Genomic DNA, 18584 nt, shown 5'->3' on the forward strand with positions numbered 1-18584 from the left:
CAGTATCCAAATCGGCATACCTGTTTGAGAGGGGGATGGTTACAGGGGTCCCCTGCACTACCTGCCTGCCTCTACCATTCTGCCTGATGGTCACCCATTTCCCTTCTGCCTGTGCAGCCCTTACCTGCGGTGTGACCAACTCACTAAACGTGTTATCCACGACCCTCTCAGCATCGTGAATGCTCCAAAGCCCATCCATCCGCAGCTCCAGTGCCGCAATGCCGTCTGCTAGTAGCCGCAGCTGGATGTATTTCTGGCACACGTCATCAGGGACACCGGCAGTGTCCCTGAATTCCCACATAGAGCAAGAGGAGCATAACACGGGGCTGGGCTCTCCTGGCATGACTTACCCTTTAATTAATTTTAATTAATTCACTATCACCAATTAAAGATAAACTCTAAGGCGCTTGTATGGTTTACCAATAGTCCTGCTACACCAGAAAAGACCTTAGCAACTATAAACTACAGAGTTAAAGTTTAAAAAAGAGAAATACTCACCAACCAATCACTAACATCATTGTCTGTTTAGAATTAGACCGGCATGCTGCTTTTATATTGGGTTTTGTGAGGAGGGCTCCTGATACATGGCAACCCCAAAGTAAACTTGTTCGCTTTCAAATAACCCCAATACAAAAGCTCTAAATGTTTGATGTGCTGGTGAGACGACATGCCGTTGAATATAATATCAGCTAGTTATAGGGACATAGGGACAGGAATGGGCCATTCAGCCCCTCAAGCCTGTTCCGCCAGTTATTGCGCATTCAACAACATGCACACTGCTCAACTGCACTTTTAAAACATTTTGAACTCTAATTTTAAACAAGCAGGGAGTGAATTTCCGTGGGATTCTCCTTGTCTGCTGTAACTTCGGAAAAGCTGTGGACGGCCTGGAAGAATGGTGTAATGTGTGTGAGAACTTGCATTTATTTAGTGCCTTTTGCAACTTCAGGACATCCCAAAGTGTCTTTTGAAGTGTAGTCACTGTTGTAATGTAGGGAAACGCAGCCACCAATTTGTACACAAGGTCCCATCAACAGCCATGAGAGAAATGACCAGATAATCTTTATTCAGGTGTTGGGTGAGAGATAAATATTTGCCAGTACACCAGGGAGAACGCCCCTGCTCCTCTTCAAATAGTGTCATGGGATCTTTTACAGACCAGGACTATCTTTAATGTCCCATCCGAAAGACGGCACCTCAAATAGTGCAGCACCCCCTCAATATTGCACTGAAGTATCAGCCTAGATTATATGCTCAAATTACTGGAGTGGTGCTTGAACCCACAATCTTGTGATTCAGAGGCGAGAGTGCTGCTTCTGAGCCAAGGCTGACACATAATACCGTCTATTTTTATGGTATAAAATGTGGAACACATTTGCCTGATTCCTACATTACAACATTGACCACACTTCAAGTGCTTTGGGACGCCCTGAGGTCATGAAAGGCACTATATACATGTCTGTCTGTCTTTCTTTCTGGTATCCTGGCTAACATACCTCAACCAACATCATCAAAAGCCGATTCATCTCTTTGCTGCTTGTGGGACTTTGTGCAAAATGATATGATGCATTGCTTACGTAAGTTACTACTCTTCAGTAATTCATTGTCTCAAAACATGTCATGTACAATGAGAGATGTGATTGTGCACTAAATAAATGCAAGTTTTCTAAAATGTATTTATGAAAAATGGTGTCAAGTGGAAAAATACCAGAACTGGCTGCTAGTGCAATATACTGTTGGATGTCTGTTGCTATTTTGGCACATATAAGTGGTATTTGTTTTAAGTTTCTAGATGTACAAGATTTTGCTTTGAATTATTTCTGTTTGTGAAGTAGTGGCTAATTCCCATTTTGAGTTTTCCTGGTCTGTTGTGCTGTTTATGGTTATGGTAGCGAATACAAATGACAATGAAGAATTTGTGAGGAATTAAGGATATTTTCACAAGAATAACCTTCCAAACCGCCCCTGACTGAGATGGACAGAATAGATGTATAATATCCAGTATGCGTGTATTGATAACTTAATAGTGTACAGACTTCTAAAAACACGTCTTTTTATATAAAAACACCTGAACATTTTTTCCTCATCATTATATATTCGGTACAATCTTGTGCTTTATATTCAGTAATTTTTTTGAAGTGCCATCTAGTGGCAAACTGATGTAAATAATGCTATGTAAGTTTTTAGTTTGTTCTTTTTCCATCTGTTAACACTTTCCCCCTCTTTGTGTTACCTTTCACTTTATTACTTCACGTAAACTGGGAAATCTTGGATTTTTTTTCTACTCCTTTTTACTACAGTTAACAAACTTTATACTTCGACTTTACTTCTCTGCTTATTTTGTTTAATCTTTGCTCTCGGAAACTTAATACTTTCCTAGCTTCTGCTTCCCCTACATCCGACATTCTTGTGTATAGTGCTTAAGAAATGGATGTGGCTGATAAAATTGTTAACACTATGATTGCTTAATTAGTGATGAAGCATGGTATGGAGGAAGAAAGAAAGCCTTGCATTTATATAGCGCCTTTCACGACCACCAGACGTCCCAAAGCGCTTTACAGCCAATGAAGTACTTTTTGGCGTGTAGTCACTGTTGTAATGTGGCAAACATGGCAGCCAATTTGCGCACAGCAAGCTCCCACAAACAGCAATGTGATAATGACTAGATAATCTGTTTTTGTTATGTTGATTGAGGGATAAATATTGGCCAGGACACCGGGGATCTTTTACATCCACCTGAGAGAACAGATGGGGCCTCGGTTTAACATCTCATCCGACAGTGCAGCACTCCTTCAGCACTGCACTGGAGTGTCAGCCTAGCTTTATGTGCTCAAGTCCCTGGAGTGGGACTTGAACCCACAACCTTCTGACTGAGACAAGTGTGCTACCCACTGAGCTACAACTGATAATTTTACTCCTTGTTCATACTGTACTCTTTTGATGAATAAGTTGGTTTGATAACTCAGAAACAAAGACTTGATATTTTTTTAAGATATCTAGTGCCACTAGTGAAGTAGTTTAAATTTCTAGCTCCGAACTTGTTATTTTCTAACTTTGTGGATGGTGGAAAAGGCCAAATGTAAAGTATTACTAAACTAGTGACATTTGTTGTTCCAGCTCGGAGCAGGGAGTTCTCCTGGTGCCCTGGCCAACATCTATTCCTCAACTAATGCCACAAAACAGACAAGAATGGTCATTTATCTCTTGCTGTTTGTAGGACATTTCTGTGTGCAAATTGGCTGGCACATTTTCCTGTGTAATAGTTTTTAAAAATTAGTTTATGGGATCAGGGCGTCGCTGGCAATGCCAGCATTTATTGCCCATCCCTAGTTGCCCTTGAGAAGGTGGTGGTGAGCCGCCGCCTTCAACCGCTGCAGCCCGTGTGGTGATGGTACTCCCACAGTGCTGTTACGTAGGGAGTTCCAGGATTTTGACCCAGTGATGATGAAGGATCGGCGATATAATTCTAAGTCAGGATGGTGTGTGACTTGGAGGGGAACTTGCAGGTGGTGGTGTTCCCATGCGCCTGCTGTCTTTGACCTTCTAGTTGGAAGAGGTCGCGGGTTTGGGAGGTGCTGCCGAAGAAGCCTTGGTGAGTTGCTGCAGTGCATCTTGTAAATGGTACACACTGCAGCCACGGTACGCTGGTGGTGGAGGGAGTGAATGTTTAAGGTGGTGGATGGGGTGCCAATCAAGCGGGCTGCTTTGTCCTGGATGGTGTTGAGCTTCTTGAGTGTTGTTGGAGCTGCACTCATCCAGGCAATTGAAGTGTATTCCATCATGCTCCTTACTTGTGCCTTGTACAGGAAACTTTGGTTTATCCGGAGGTTGTATGTCCGGAAACCTCTATCTAATGGCAGAAATCAGCAGCCGTTTTGGTTAGGTTTTTTTTCTTCTAGCATTTTTTAATTTTTTTTTTTATAACAGTCAGGCTCTGGAAAGCGTCTCTGAACCTAGCAACAGCTTCAGAGATGCTTCCAAGGTACGGGCCGAGTGTTTATAAGCTGTTCCTAAGCAACAGTGTTTGTTGTCAGATACGGAGATGAAAACCTCCGTATCCTTCAACATTAGCGCTGGTCTATCCGGAAGTTTTGATAGATCGGCAGCAGCTCGGTCCCGTCGGTGCCGGATATCGCGAAGTTTCCTGTAGATGGTGGAAAGGCTTTGGGAAGTCAGGTGGTGAGACACTCGCCGCAGCATACCTAGCCTCTGACCTGCTCTTGTTGTTACAGTATTTATGTGGCTGGTCCAGTTAAGTTTCTGGTTAATGGTGACCCCCCAGGATGTTGATAGTGGGGATTTGGCAATGGTAATGCCATTGAATGTCAAGGGGAGGTGGTTAGACTCTCGCTTGTTGGAGATAGTCATTGCCTGGCACTTCTGTGGCGCGAATGTTACCTGCCACTTATCAGCCCAAGCCTGAACGTCGTCCAGGTCTTGTTGCATGCGGGTATGGACTGCTTCATTATCTGTGGAGTTGCAAATGGTGCTGAACACTGTGCAGTCATCAGCGAACATCCCCATTTCTGACCTTATGTTGGAGGGAAGGTCATTGATGAAGCAGCTGAAGATGGCTGGGCCTAGGACACTGCCCTGAGGAACTCCTGCAGCGATGTCCTGGGGCTGTGATGATTGACCTTCAACCACCACAACCATCTTCCTTTGTGCTAGGTATGACTCCAGCCAGTGGAGCGTTTCCCCCCTGATTCCCATTGACTTCAGTTTTACTAGGGCTCCTAGATGCCAGACTTGGTCAAATGCTGCCTTGATGTCAAGGGCAGTCACTCTCACCTCCCCTCTGGAATTCAGCTCCTTTGTCCATGTTTGGACCAAGGCTGTAATGAGGTCGGGAGCCGAGTGGTGTTGGCGGAACCCAAACTGGGCATCAGTGAGCAGGTTATTGGTGAGTAAGTGCCGCTTGATAGCACTGTCGATGACCCCTTCCATCACTTTGCTGATGATTGAGAGTAGACTGATGGGGCGGTAATTGGCCGGGTTGGATTTGTCCTGCTTTTTGTGGACAGGACCTACCTGGGCAATTTTCCACATTGTCGGGTAGATGCCAGTGTTGTAGCTGTACTGGAACTGCTTGGCTAGAGGCGTGGCTAGTTCTGGTGCACAAGTCTTCAGCACGATAGCTGTGATGTTGCTGAGGCCCATAGCCTTTGCTGTATCCAGTGCGCTCAGCCTTTTCTTGATATCACGAGTGAATCGAATTGGCTGAAGACTGGCTTCTGTGGTGGTGGGGACCTCTGGAGTAAGCCGATATGGATCATCCACTTGGCACTTCTGGCTGAAGTTGGTTGCAAACGCTTCAGCCTTGTCTTTTGCACTCATGTGCTGGGCTCCACCATCATTGAGGATGGGGATATTCTTGGAGCCTCCTCCTCCCGTTAGTTGTTTAATGGTCCACCACAATTCACGACTGGTTGTGGCAGGACTGCAGAGCTTTGATCTGATCCGTTGATTGTGGGATCGCTTAGCCCTGTCTATAGCATGCTTCTTCCGCTTTTTAGCATGCATGTAGTCCTGTGTTGCAGCTTCCCCAGGTTGGCACCTCCTTTTTAGGTACGCCTGGTGCTGCTCCTGGCATGCTCTTCTATACTCGTTGTTGAACCAGGGTTGGTCTCCTGGCTTGGTGGTAATGGTAGAGCGAGGGATATGCTGGGCCATGAGGTTACAGATTGTGGTGGAATACAATTTTGCTGCTGCTAATGGCCCACAGCGCCTCATGGATGCCCAGTTTTGAGCTGCTAGATCTGCTCTGAATCTATCCTGTTTAGCACGGTGGTAGTGCCACTCAACATGATGGAGGGTGTTCTCGGTGTGAAGACGGGACTTCATCTCCACAATTACTGTGCGGTGGTCACTGCTACCAATGCTGTCATGGACAGATGCATCTGCGACAGGTAGATTGGTGAGAACGAGGTCAAGTAGGTTTTTCCCCTCGTGTTGGATCACTCACCACCTGTCACAGGCCCAGACTGGCAGTTATGTCCTAGTGACTAATCTTCAAAAATAATTGGCCATGAAGTGCTGAAAATGTATAAATGCAAGTGCTTTTGGTCTGCCCGCCTTTCCTTCCTGAAGTTCGGCACCAAAAACTGGACACAACATCCTGACTGCAGCCTAGCCAATGATTTATATAGCTATATAGCATTACTATTTGCTTTCATACTATATGCCCCTATTTATAAAACCTAGGAAATCGTATCTTTTTTCACAGCTTCATTAACGCCTTCCTACTTTTAAGGATTTGTGTAACTTAGGGAGGACCAGGGGTCACAAATTTAAGTTATATAAGGCTAGATCTAGGTTAGATGTCAGGAGGTGGTTCTTTTCCCAGAGAATAGTGGTCCTCTGGAACAGGCTGCCGTCTCGTGTGATGGATGCTGATTCGCTGAATTCTTTCAAGCCAGAGCAGGACCTGTTTCTGGCTGGGGAGGAGATCGCTTCTTACAGAAGGTAGGTACTTCAGGGATTTCAGGGTCAGAGTGATGATCTGGACTAGTTTTGGTCACCTAGATGGATCAGAGAGGAATTTCCCAGATTTTTTTCCCCACAAAGTGGCCTGGGTTTTTTATCTTTTTTTGCCTTGCCCAGGAGATCACATGGTTTCAGGTGGGGTGGAATATATATATTGTGATGCACAAGGTATCGCAATTGTGTGGGACAGGCTCAATGGTCCAGAGGGTCTTTACCTGTCCGTCATTGTTCGTATGTTCGTTCTAAATCTCTCTACCTTTTAGGAACTTAAATTGTTAGCTTCTTGACTTCCCAAATGTTTTTTTGAGGCTGAATGATGAGTGGACAAACAAGAAGGATATGTTAACCGTTCTTTCTCTCTTCTGTAACTAATAGTCTGTTACCATGTAGCTTATGAACAAACCCGACGCAGTTAATGGTTTGTATAGATTATTTAAATGTTTTTCTCCATTATTTTCCTTATTGATTGTACTTTTTAGAGGACAGTATATTCGGGAGTACTTCGTATCTAATGTTGCAGTAAGTGTCGAGGCTACTGTGATTCACTGTATATAAGTTTGGCTCCGTTGGTTGCACTCTTACCTCACCACTGGGTCAGACTGTTGAGTTTGAGCCACATTCCATAGGCTGTCACTCTGTTGCAGCACTGCGGGAGTATTGCATTGTCAGCAATGGCGTCCTTTGGGTAAGATGTTAAACTAAATTCCTTCTGCCTGCTTCACTGGTTTAGATGGACATTAAAAATCCTTTGGCACTACTTGAAAAATGGGAAGCTCTCTTGGTGTCCTGGCTACCAAAAACAGGTTAACAGATCATTCACCTCAGTCCAAAGATGTGCGGGTTAGGTTGATTGGCTATGATAAATTGACCCTTAGTGTTAGGGGGATTAAATACGTGGGTTACGGGGATAGAGTGGGATATGTGTTGGTGTAGGGGTTACAGGGATCGGGTGGGATATGTGTCGGTGCAGGCTTGATGGGCCGAATGGCCTCTATCTGCACTGTGGGGTTTCTGTGATTCTGTGATTACTGTTTATATGCACTCAGAGATCAGTTCCCTTAGATTGGTACTTTATATGCATGATTTTATTTTATTACCTTGCCCAAATGGCTATTTTTCACATGTAAACTCAGATGGTGAGTGTTCTCAAGCTACTTATTTGACCATAGGGGATCACTGCAGCCTAATCCTGTCTTCGCTTCCCCGATGTCCACACAGGCATACTTTTCATCAGCCCCAAGATCATAATCATCTAACTCCACATGGGGTCACACCTGGGACCTGTAAGGCTCACTACATGGCTCAGCAACTTTATTAAGTGAATAGTTGAGGCATACAAGTCAGGAAGATCCCAGGTTCAATCTTTGGTCCAGCTAGCTGATCTCGGTGGTAAAGATGCTACAAATGGTATCTACACCCTGGGTTAGGGCGGGAGATCAGCATACACTTGATCGCTCTGCAGCAAACCCCTGTTGACAGTACATGTGTACAGATGTTGAGTAAGGATGGGATTGACCCTAGCTGTAATACACTTTGTGGTTGAAAAGCAGTCAGTATTAAGGTTCATGCATGAATAATGGCCATTGGCTGAAGTACTGGAGAGACCAGAAGGCCAGGATAAAGCAGCCAGTGCCTTCAGGAAAGGGGGAGGTGGCAGAAAGATTAGCAAGAGGAAATGGAGTGAGAACCCTGGGACCTACCTGGTTTGATATGGTGCATTTACCCAGAGCCATCAGAGAACCCTTCAAATGTAAATCCCTTCTGTTGTACTGCTGCCATTTGTGAAACAGTCCTTTAAAAATCTCAGCTTCCTAATTGTTTAGTGCTTTTACCATATTTACTTGTATATAAGAATGTAAATTTGTGTCCCCTTTCGGCACTACTTGTTTACTTGGGTCGTATCATCTTGCACGTTCCCCTCCTGGCTTGTACTACCTCAAAGCAAGTAAGTTCTCTAAGAATGATGTTTCCCCCAGCAGCACTTCAGTACATTCCTATCGGCTGTTGCTGTGCTTAGTTCCTCCAGTGCTGTGATATTTAAAAGGCAATTTAAATTCCCCTGCAAGCTTCAGTTCAAGCTTTTTCTGATTGGAGACAGCTCACTGGGATAGATGCAAGGATAGGAGGTTCAAATTCAGCAGTAGGAACCAGTAGGACTGAAGTCAAGAGGGAAAATTGGCTTTTAAGTATCACCTTGCTAGAGAAACATCAAAAGAAATGCGCTGGTTGAAATGAGAAAGAACAAAGAAAATGTATTCTTGGGAGGCAGCTGCCATGAAGGTGAGAATGTTGGTGGATAGGAGTTTTCATAGAAATTTACAGCACAGCCATTCGGCCCATCGTGTCTGCCAGCCGAAAAAGAGCTATCCAGCCTAATCCCACTTTCCAGCTCTCGGTTCATAGCCTTGTAGGTTACAACACTTCAAGAGCATATCCAAGTACAGGAAACTCTTTTTACTGGCACCTAAATAACCGGAAATCTCTCTAAACCGGCAAAATTCAGGAGTAGGTTCAGGTAAGTTTTACTTCATATTAGTGGCCGTGTAACCGGGGTTCCTGGATCTGTGGCCGTGTAACCGGGGTTCCTGCACCTGTTGCCATGCAACAGGGACGCCTGGATCTGTGGCCGTGTACGGGGCTCTCGTACCTTAGTAAGTATACCTCTCTGTAATCTGGACTTTTTGATCAGCCGGCACCACGCCGGTCCTGTCGGTGCCGGATAAAAAAAGTTTCTGTACTTTTTTAATGTGATGAGGGTTTCTGCCTCTGCCACCCTTAAGAACATAAATAGGAGCAGGAGTAGGCCCTTCGAGCCTGCTCCGCCATTCAATGAGGTCATGGCTGATCTTCTGCCTCAACTCCATTCACCGGCCCTATCGTCATATCCCTTGATGCCCTTACTAGTCAGAAATCTATCGACTTCTGTTTTGAATATACCCAATGACTGAGCCTCCACAACCCTCTGGGGTAGAGAATTCCAAAGATTCACCACCCTCTGTGTGAAGAAATTTCTTCTTGTCTCAGTCCTGAATGGCCTACCCTTTATCCTGAGGCTGTGGCCCCTGGTACTAGACTCCCCAGCCAAGGGAAACATTCTCCCAGCATCCACCCTATCGAGCCCTGTAATAATTTTGTATGCTTCAATGCGATCCCCTCTCATTCTTCTGAATTCAAGAGAATACAGGCCTAGTTTACTCAATCTCTTCTCATACGATAGTCCCGCTATCCCAGGAATCATTCTCCTGAACCTTCGTTGCACTCCCTCTATGGCAAGTATATCCTTCCTTAGATAAGGAGACCAAAATTGTACACAGTACTCCAGGTGTGGTCTCACCAAGGCCCTATATAATTGGGTGTCGGCCTGGGAATCCCTGGCCCAAGACCGCACAAAGTGGAGGAGAAACATCTGGGAAGGCGCCGAACACCTCGAGTCTCTTCGCCGGGAGCAAGCGGAAGCCAAGTGCAGGCAACGCAAGGAGCACACGTCAACCCAAGCACCCCACCAACCCACCCCTTCAACCACCGTCTGCCCCACCTGTGACAGAGACTGTAGGTCCCGCATTGGACTCATCAGTCACCTGAGAACTCATTTTTAATGTGGAAGCAAGTCATCGTCGGTTCTGAGGGACTGTCTAAGAAGAAGGATATAATTGGAGTAAGACTTCTTTCAGGCAGAGAGTTCCAGATCCCCACCACCCTCTGTGTGAAAAAAGTTCTCCTCCGCTCCCCTCTAATCCTTCTACCAATTACTTTATTTTTCAAAACTGAGATGAGGAGGAACTACTTCACTCAGAGGGTGGTAGGTCCATGGAATATGCTGCCCCAAAAAGCTGTCGAAGCTACATCATTACATAAATTTAAAACAGAAATAGACAGTTTCCTAGAAGAAAAGGGAATTAAGGGTTACGGGGAGCGGGCAGGAATTTGGACATGAGTTTAGGTGCGGATCGGTCATGGCCCTGTGGGTAGCGGAGCGGGCCCAGGGGCCGTGTAGCCTGATCCTGCTCCTGTTTCGTGTGTCTAATTCTGTTAGATTCAGGAGATAGTCCTGTCATAGTGGATTGGCGGTTAGGATCAGATCAGCCATGATCTTATTGAATGGTGGAGCAGGCTCGAGGGGCCAATTGGCCTACTCCTGCTCCTATTTCTTATGTTCTTATGTTTTATATCTATGCCCCCTGATTATTGACCTCTCTGCTAGGGGAAATAGGTGCTTCCTATCCACTCTGTCTAGACTGCTCAGAATTTTAAACACCTTAATTAAGTCTTCAGCCTCCTCTGCTCCAAAGAAAGCAACCCCAGCCTATCCAATCTTTCCTCATAGCTAAAATTCTCGTAAATCTCCTCTGTAACCTCTCTAGTGTAATCACATCTTTCCTGTAATGTGGTGACCAGAACTGTACGCAGTACTCTAGCTGTGGCCTAACTCGTGTTTTATACAGTTCAAGTGTAACCTCCCTGATCTCATGTTCTGTGCCTCGGCTAATAAAGGAAAGTATCCCGTATGCCCTCTTAACCACCTTATCTGCTTGTCCTGCTACCTTCAGGGATCTGTGGGATCCCTCTGTTCCTCTACACTTATCAGTATCCGACCATTTATTGTGTATTCCCTTGCCTTGCTAGCCCTTCCCAAATGCATTACCTCACACTTCTCTGGATTGAATTCCATTTGCCACTTTTCTGCCCACCTGACCAGTCCATTAATATCTTCCTGCAGTCTACAGCTTTCTTCCTCACAAACAACCAAATGGCCAATTTTTGTATCATCTGCAAACTTATTAATCATGCTCCTTACATTGAAGTCTAAAACATATATACCACAAAAAGCAAGGGACCTAGTACTGAGCACTGCAGAACCCCACTAGAAACAGCCTTCTATTCACAAAAACACCCGTTGACCATTACCCTTGTGTTTCTTTAATGCTGCTCACATGCAGGAAGATGCCTCAAACAATGGGAAGGGTTAGGCTGGGCGACCAAAAGCACAAAGTGAAGAGTTCTGAGAAGATAGGACAGTGGCAAGGCAGAGGGAATTGGACCGTGTTCCCCAGAAAATAGGAGAGCTGTGGTTCAACAAGTGGCCATCAGGATGAGATTGTGGATAGGGGGAGGGCCTTGTTTAAAGGTGAATAAATATTTTGCTGGCTAATGGGGAGCAGGAAGGGTGTTTTACAACTTTCAGGGGCTGACTTGGTAGGAGGAGGAGAGTCAGAAGAGCATTGGTTGGAGGTGCGTGGGATGGGGAGGTTACAGGGATAGGGAAGGATGAGGCTGTGAAGGGATTTAAACATGAGGAAAAGAAATTTAAACTGGAGATGTTGGGCCACCAGGAGCCATTGTAAGTCAGTAAGGAGAAGGGTGATGTGTAACTGGACTTGGTGCAAGATAGGATATGGGCAGCAGAGTTTTGGGTCAGCTAGTAAGGTGACGAGGGTGAAGAATGGGAGGCCGGCCAGGAGAGCATTGGAATAGTCGGGTCTGAAGGTGACAAAACCATGGATAAGGATTTCAGCAGCAGATAAGCTGAGACGGGACGGAGACTGGCGATGTTACGAAAGTGGATGTAGGTGGTCTTTGCGATGGAGAGGAAATAGTTTGGAAGCTCAGCTCGGGGTCATCCATTGCGGGAACATAGAAACATAGAAAAATAGGAGCAGGAGTAGGCCATTCGGCCCTTCGAGCCTGCTCCGCCATTCATGGCTGATCCTCTAATTCAATACCATATTCCTGCTCTCTCCCCATACCCCTTGATGCCTTTTGTATCTAGAAATCTATCTATCTATCTCCTCAGATATATTCAGTGACTTGGCCTGCACAGCTGTCTGTGGTAGAGAATTCCACAGGTTCACCACCCTCCTGAGTGAAGACATTTCTCCTCATCTCAGTCCTAAATGTCCTACCCCGTATCCTGAGACTGTGACCCCTCGTTCTAGGCCCCCCAGCCAGGGGAAACATCCTCCCTGCATCCAGTCTGTCAAGCCCTGTCAGAATTTTATACATTTCTACGAGATCCCCTCTCATTCTTCTAAACTCTAGTGAATACAGGCCTAGTCGACCCAATACGACAGTCCTGCCATCCCAGGAATCAGTCTGGTGAACCTTCGCTGCACTCCCTCTATGGCAAGTATATCCTTTCTTAGGTAAGGAGACCAAAACTGCACACAGTACTCCAGGTATGGTCTCACCAAGGTCCTGTATAACTGTAGTAAGATATCCTTGCTCCTGTACTCAAATCCTCTTGCAATGAAGGCCAACATACCATTTGCCTTCCTAACTGCTTGTTGCACCTGCATGTTTGCTTTCAGTGACTGGTGTACAAGGACACCCAGGTCCCTTTGCACATCAACATTTCCCAATCTATCACCTATTTAAATAATACTCTGCCTTTCTGTTTTTCCTACCGATGTGGATAACTTCACATTTATCCACGTTATACTATATCTGCCATGTATTTGCCCACTCACTCAACTTGTCCAAATCGCCTTGAAGCCTCTTTGCATCCTCCTCACAACTCACAATCCCACCTAGTTTCGTGTTGTCAGCAAACTTGGAAATATTACATTTGGTTCCCTCATCCAAATCATTGATATATATTGTGAATAGCTGGGCCCCAAGCACTGATCTCTGCAGTACCCCACTAGCCACTGCCTGCCACCCCAAAAAAGACCCATTTATTCCTACTCTGTTTCCTGTCTGTTAACCAATTTTCAATCCATGCCAGTATATTACCCCCAATCCCATGTGCTTTAATTTTGCACACTAACCTCTTATGTGGGACTTTATCAAAGGCCTTCTGAAAATCCAAATACACCACATCTACTGGTTCTCCCTTATCTATTCTACCAGTTACATCCTCAAAAAAAAAACTCCAGTAGGTTTGTCAAACATGATTTCCCTTTCATAAATCCACGTTGACTTTGTCTAATCCCGTTGATATTTTCTGAGTGTCCTGTTATCACATCCTTTATAATAGACTCTAGCATTTTCCCTACTACTAATGTTAGGATAACCGGCCTAGTTTCCTGTTTTCTCTCTCCCTTTTTTTAAATAGTGGGGTTACATTTGCCACCCTCCAATCTGCAGGAACTGTTCCATAATCTATAGAATTTTGGAAGACGACAACCAATGCATCCACTATTTCCATGGCTACCTCTTTTAGTACTCTGGGATGCAGATTATCAGGGAAGTGAAAATTAATGTTTTTTGCTGAGGTTATATTTATAATTTTAATGGAAATGTTATGAAAGCTAGCTCCCATTACAAGATTATTTGAAACATGATCTGTATTTCAAAGATCTAATTTTGTTGGAATAGTGAACAACAGCTGCACAAACATTTAAAACCTGCTTTAAATGTCACATTTGGCAGACCACTTCAGCTTTTTTTCCACCATTTTTATTTTGTGATACTAGTTTGAGAAATAATGGTGTAGAATAAATGTGGCAATAAATATAGTTTTCATGTGTCTTTTCCCCTTTCCTGGCTAGAAGGGAATGATGGTTTGCCTTTATCAGTATTTCTCTCAAATCAGCTGCTTTGAAGGCTGTGCTTGAGAAGTCGGGAGTGCTTTTACCTCCCTGGGTAGATTCTGTTTAGCCCTGACTGTGACCCAGTGAGATAGGAAACCCTTGCTGTGCAAGGAGCTGTGAACAAGACGCTTGCAACTCATCTGAGACACCTTTCAAAAATAAAATTGAATTGACTGCAGAACAAAAACAGAAAATGTTGGAAATGCACAGTAGGTCAGATAGCACCTGTGAAGAGAAAAGGCAGGTTTCAAGTGTGGAAAAAAAAATGTATAACTCGGTAGAAGGATTAAAAAAATATGGGAGAGGCACACAGAAACAGAAGTGGGAAAATAGAAACAGTGAGGAAAACGCATATAGGAGAGCTGAAATGAAAATGCTGGCAAAGCTGCATTTATTGCACATCCCATTTGCCTTGAATGACAGACTTCTAGCAATTGTTGTTACAACTGTGAGGCTTGCTAGCCCTCTTCAGCGGGCATTAAGTGCAACCATGTAGTGTCATTTATAGGCCAGACTATGTAGGCAGATTCCTTCAGTCCTGAGGAAGGGTCTTGGACTTAAAAGGTTGACTGACTGACTTCTGTTTCTCCACAGTTGCTGCCTGACCGGCTGAGTATTTCCAGCTTTTACTGTTTTTGTTAGGCAGGTTCCTTCTGTGAAGGATATTAGTGAACCAGTTGGGTTTTTACAATAATCCAGCACCATTATTGGTCGTTTTTTTTTGGTGACAGTTCGCAATTCATACGTTGAATCCAACCTCCCATCTTGCCATGGTGGGATTTGAACTCGCAATCTCTGGGTTGCTAGTCCAGTACACTACTGTACCCTGGGTCTGCGAGTCCCAAGAAGAGGACTAATCGGTCAACACCATTGGCCCAGATTCCACTCACTACCATCCCCCACTGTTCTGATCATTTCCAACAGTTCTGTTTTCATTGGATTTCCAACATTTGCTGTTTTTTCTTTTTCTTTATACTGTAGAACACTGCACCTTTTGTAGAACATTAAAACGATTACTTTTAGTACTTGTCTTAGTCTCAGTTACTTGCAAGGAAAATATTAAGTGAAAGCTGCAATATCCCTGTTGTAAATGCTTATTGAAATTCATTGCCCCATGTGAATTTCTGCAAGTAATTTTTTCATTGAATTAATGTTTAAAAAGTTATTTATATTTCATTGCCTTTTCTACTTACTGACAAGTTTCACTCCTCGATCAACCCTCAACTACACAGAGATTGCTGATTGGTTGATTTAAAATGTCAAACGGCCTGGAAATTGACACGTTGGGATACTGCTCCTTTTTTGCTTTTGTTTAGGGCAGGGCTAGCCCACCAGTTATTGACTTTTCCATTGTTGGAATGAATTGAAGTGAGAAATAACTGACATATTCTGGAAACTAGCGTGTTTTCCTGAAAATGCAAAGAACAATACAGGTACTATTGAATTCAATGTGTAAAGAAGATATATGGATATATCTGCTGAAGAGAAATGTGCAATGCAGTGAAGTGGGATTCTTTTGTGTTCGGTAACATTTAGTTCACTGTAATGGCTAGGAGTATAGAAGATTGTATTTTAATTAACCCTCTGTAGAATTGAGACAGAAACAGTATTTCATGCTGGATCATGTAGCTTTGTAAAATGGGATCATAATTTTTGAATTGGGTGACCATTGGCAGTTTTGTTAGGACTACTGTGGAGCTTGGTGTTGATGGATGAACTGTGTTTGTGCTGTAATAAATGTGGAGGAGTAATCTAGGTGCGGGGGGGTGGGTACTTTGGTTGAGGGGAATTGTTGCCTAAACAACATTTCCCCTGTACACTCTCCACAAATAGTGCTTTTACTATTTTCAGATTTTAGAATGATAATCTAATGTGCATTGTTCACATTAATTTACAGTTGTCCCAGTATTGAAGAGTGTCTTGTGCAGACTTTGTAGTGTACCGCCTCTCTCAGGTGTTTTAGTTCTAGCTGTATGCAGTAATATAGAAGAGTTTCTATAAACTGATTTTTAAAGCATGTTTCAGAACACACACAAAATGACAGTCCTTGCTCATACTGCACATTAAAAGAATGGCTCTGTTGGTCACCAGAGGTTTTGTCCTCCTGTGATCAGATATTTAGTTTACTCATACCAGTATATTCACTAGGCTTGTTTAGCATATTGGCACCAATATGATATGGGATAAAGAAGATTTATATTATTTAATGTGTGATGAGCCTTAATCCATCACTTCAAATAGTTTCACCACTACCAGTACTTTACCCTAGTGTCGTGCAGTTCAAAATGTTAATTCCAAACACAACTCAAGTTGTTTACAATTGCATTTAGGTGCTTTTCCACAGTTCAAGTGACATAATTCATAATGTTCACATGCTCACCCTTACTACCTCATTGAAATTAAAGAGGCAGCACTGCATAACATCCTTAAATTGCCCTGTTTTATTCTATTTTGACATGATACACAAACTTAAGGCTGCCTTGTTCCAATTACAAGTCCCTGATTTGGAGGGTGTGACTTTCTTTTCATTTGCAACAGTATTAAGTGTGTTTTACAGGTTTACCATTTTAGTCTGTTAATTTGGAGGGTGTGACTTTCTTTTCATTTGCAACAGTATTAAGCGTGTTTTACAGGTTTACCATTTTAGTCTGTTAATTTGCAACATGCTAGCCTACGATAGTATCCTTTGATATATGAACCTTAGATTCAGCTGTAAATGTGGATAATGGTAGCCAATAGAAAACCAGTTACTGCAAAGTTTGAGTCAGCATTGTGATTTCTTGCATCCACTACCCAGCAAGAGTCACTGGAGAGTGGTCAGGGATGTGATCCCCAGTCGCTCGCCTTCCTTCCTTCATTCCCCCTCTTCCATTGCCATGTTCTGACCAGCTTGAAAAGCATTTAAACTCTCGCTTTGATTCTTAACAATTGGACTTTGTGGCTACGCAGCTTCACCTTCGCAGCAGAATAATAATGTTTTTGTAGTACGTGGTATAATGTTTCTGTTTTTCTTCTGACTCTGAGGAACACCATGGGGGATCTGCTAGATTCTATTAAATGAACAGTCTTGCATCATCTAACTAACACACATCCATTGTGCTCCAGTGTCTCACAATGTTGCACATGCAGAATCTGCTTATAAAGAGCAAGAAAGCCAGCCAGTTTTTTGCTGTTTGCCTGCTTCCAGCTACAACTGCTCCTTAATTGGCTTCAAGAGTGTAGGGACGGCTAAAAATACCTGGATTTGCCTATTTCAACCAATTCCTGGGAATAATTGTCTTAAAATGACAGGCCAGGTTGAACACCGCTCCATCTTTTCAGCTAAACATCACAACTGTGCTCCATTACTATGAGCAAAGTCATGAGAGATCTGCCAGTTTTCATATAAACCTTGCTGTGCGTATGATTGGATTGTTACAGGTACTATTACCAGGACTGTTAACTTTGATCCAGCTCATAAAGAAAGCACCTTAATAGCTGCAGATATGCTTCTTGCAACTTTACAAGGTGTTACTTTTTACAGATTTAGTGGTACTTTCCGGAAAAGGAAAACTACAAAGTATCTCGAGACCCGTGCAAGTTTCTGCTTGTACTTTGCTGGCGTTGTACTTCACTTTGTTCCCTCCATGTCTGAAGCAACAGGCAGCCATACAAGAGTAGTACAATGTAGTAACTTCCCCCTTTTTTTTAATAGTTCAAGGAAGATATATCCAAGCGATTCAAGACACAGCCAGAACAGCTTGTGCTAATATTTGCTGGAAAAATCCTTAAAGACCCAGACACACTTGCCCAGCATGGAATACAGGACGGGCTCACAGTTCACCTGGTTATCAAAACTCAAAACAGGTATTGTTCATTTGCAGCACAAAACCAATAAGAAGCCGAGCAAGAGAGAATTGCCAGCTCAAAGTGCAATCAAAGGCTTTTAAAGAAATGTTCAAATTGTTAACTCGTACACAAATTCTCTGCCCTGGAGCCAGTTCTGTTTTAGTGTTGTATACAGTTCAACTTAGAAATTTCTACATTGAAGTGAAATAAGCTTTCACCATCCATCCCACTGCCACATTAAAATAAAACTGATCAGCACAGATCGCAGCTGAGAGATTGCTTCCAAGTGTATTAATGGGCAGCCCGTAACATTGAAAGCTGCTTCAGAGCTTGCACCTCAGTTGGGCAGGAGATGTGATGGGCTGGCTGGAAAATGTTTAATTGATCCAACATCTTGTGATATGGTCACTTATGATGACTTGCAGTATCTCAGTCAAGCTACTAGTTATGGCTGTATTAGAGAATCATAGAATGATACAGCAGAGAAGGCAGCCATTTGGCTCATCGTGCCTGTGAAGGAGCTATCCAATTAGTCCCATTCCCCTGCTCTTTCCCCATAGCCCTGCAAATTTTTCCCTTTGAGTATTTATCCAATTCTCTTTTGAAAGTTATTATTGAATCTGTTTCCACCACCCTTTCAGGCAGTGCATTCCAGATCATCATAACTCGCTGCATAAAAAATCTTTCCTCCTGTCATCTCTGGTTATTTTGCCTATTATCTTAAATCTGTGCCCTCTGGAA

General features: G+C 43.6%; 1 protein-coding gene across 3 annotated transcripts in view; it reads left to right on the plus strand.

The window, feature by feature from the left end:
• LOC147124351 (ubiquilin-1-like) overlaps positions 1 to 18584 on the plus strand; it is a 62642-nt gene that overhangs the window by 16269 nt on the left and 27789 nt on the right. For all 3 annotated transcript variants that reach the window (XM_085985438.1, XM_085985428.1, XM_085985418.1), the window contains exon 2: positions 17710 to 17861. In XM_085985438.1, coding sequence (XP_085841564.1) covers positions 17710 to 17861 — 152 coding nt within the window. The remainder of the gene's footprint in view (positions 1 to 17709; positions 17862 to 18584) is intronic.

This window comes from Somniosus microcephalus, chromosome 1 (genome assembly GCF_052327205.1).
Source record: "Somniosus microcephalus isolate GS21.2 chromosome 1, FLI_Smic_1.0, whole genome shotgun sequence".
NCBI lineage: Eukaryota > Metazoa > Chordata > Chondrichthyes > Squaliformes > Somniosidae > Somniosus > Somniosus microcephalus.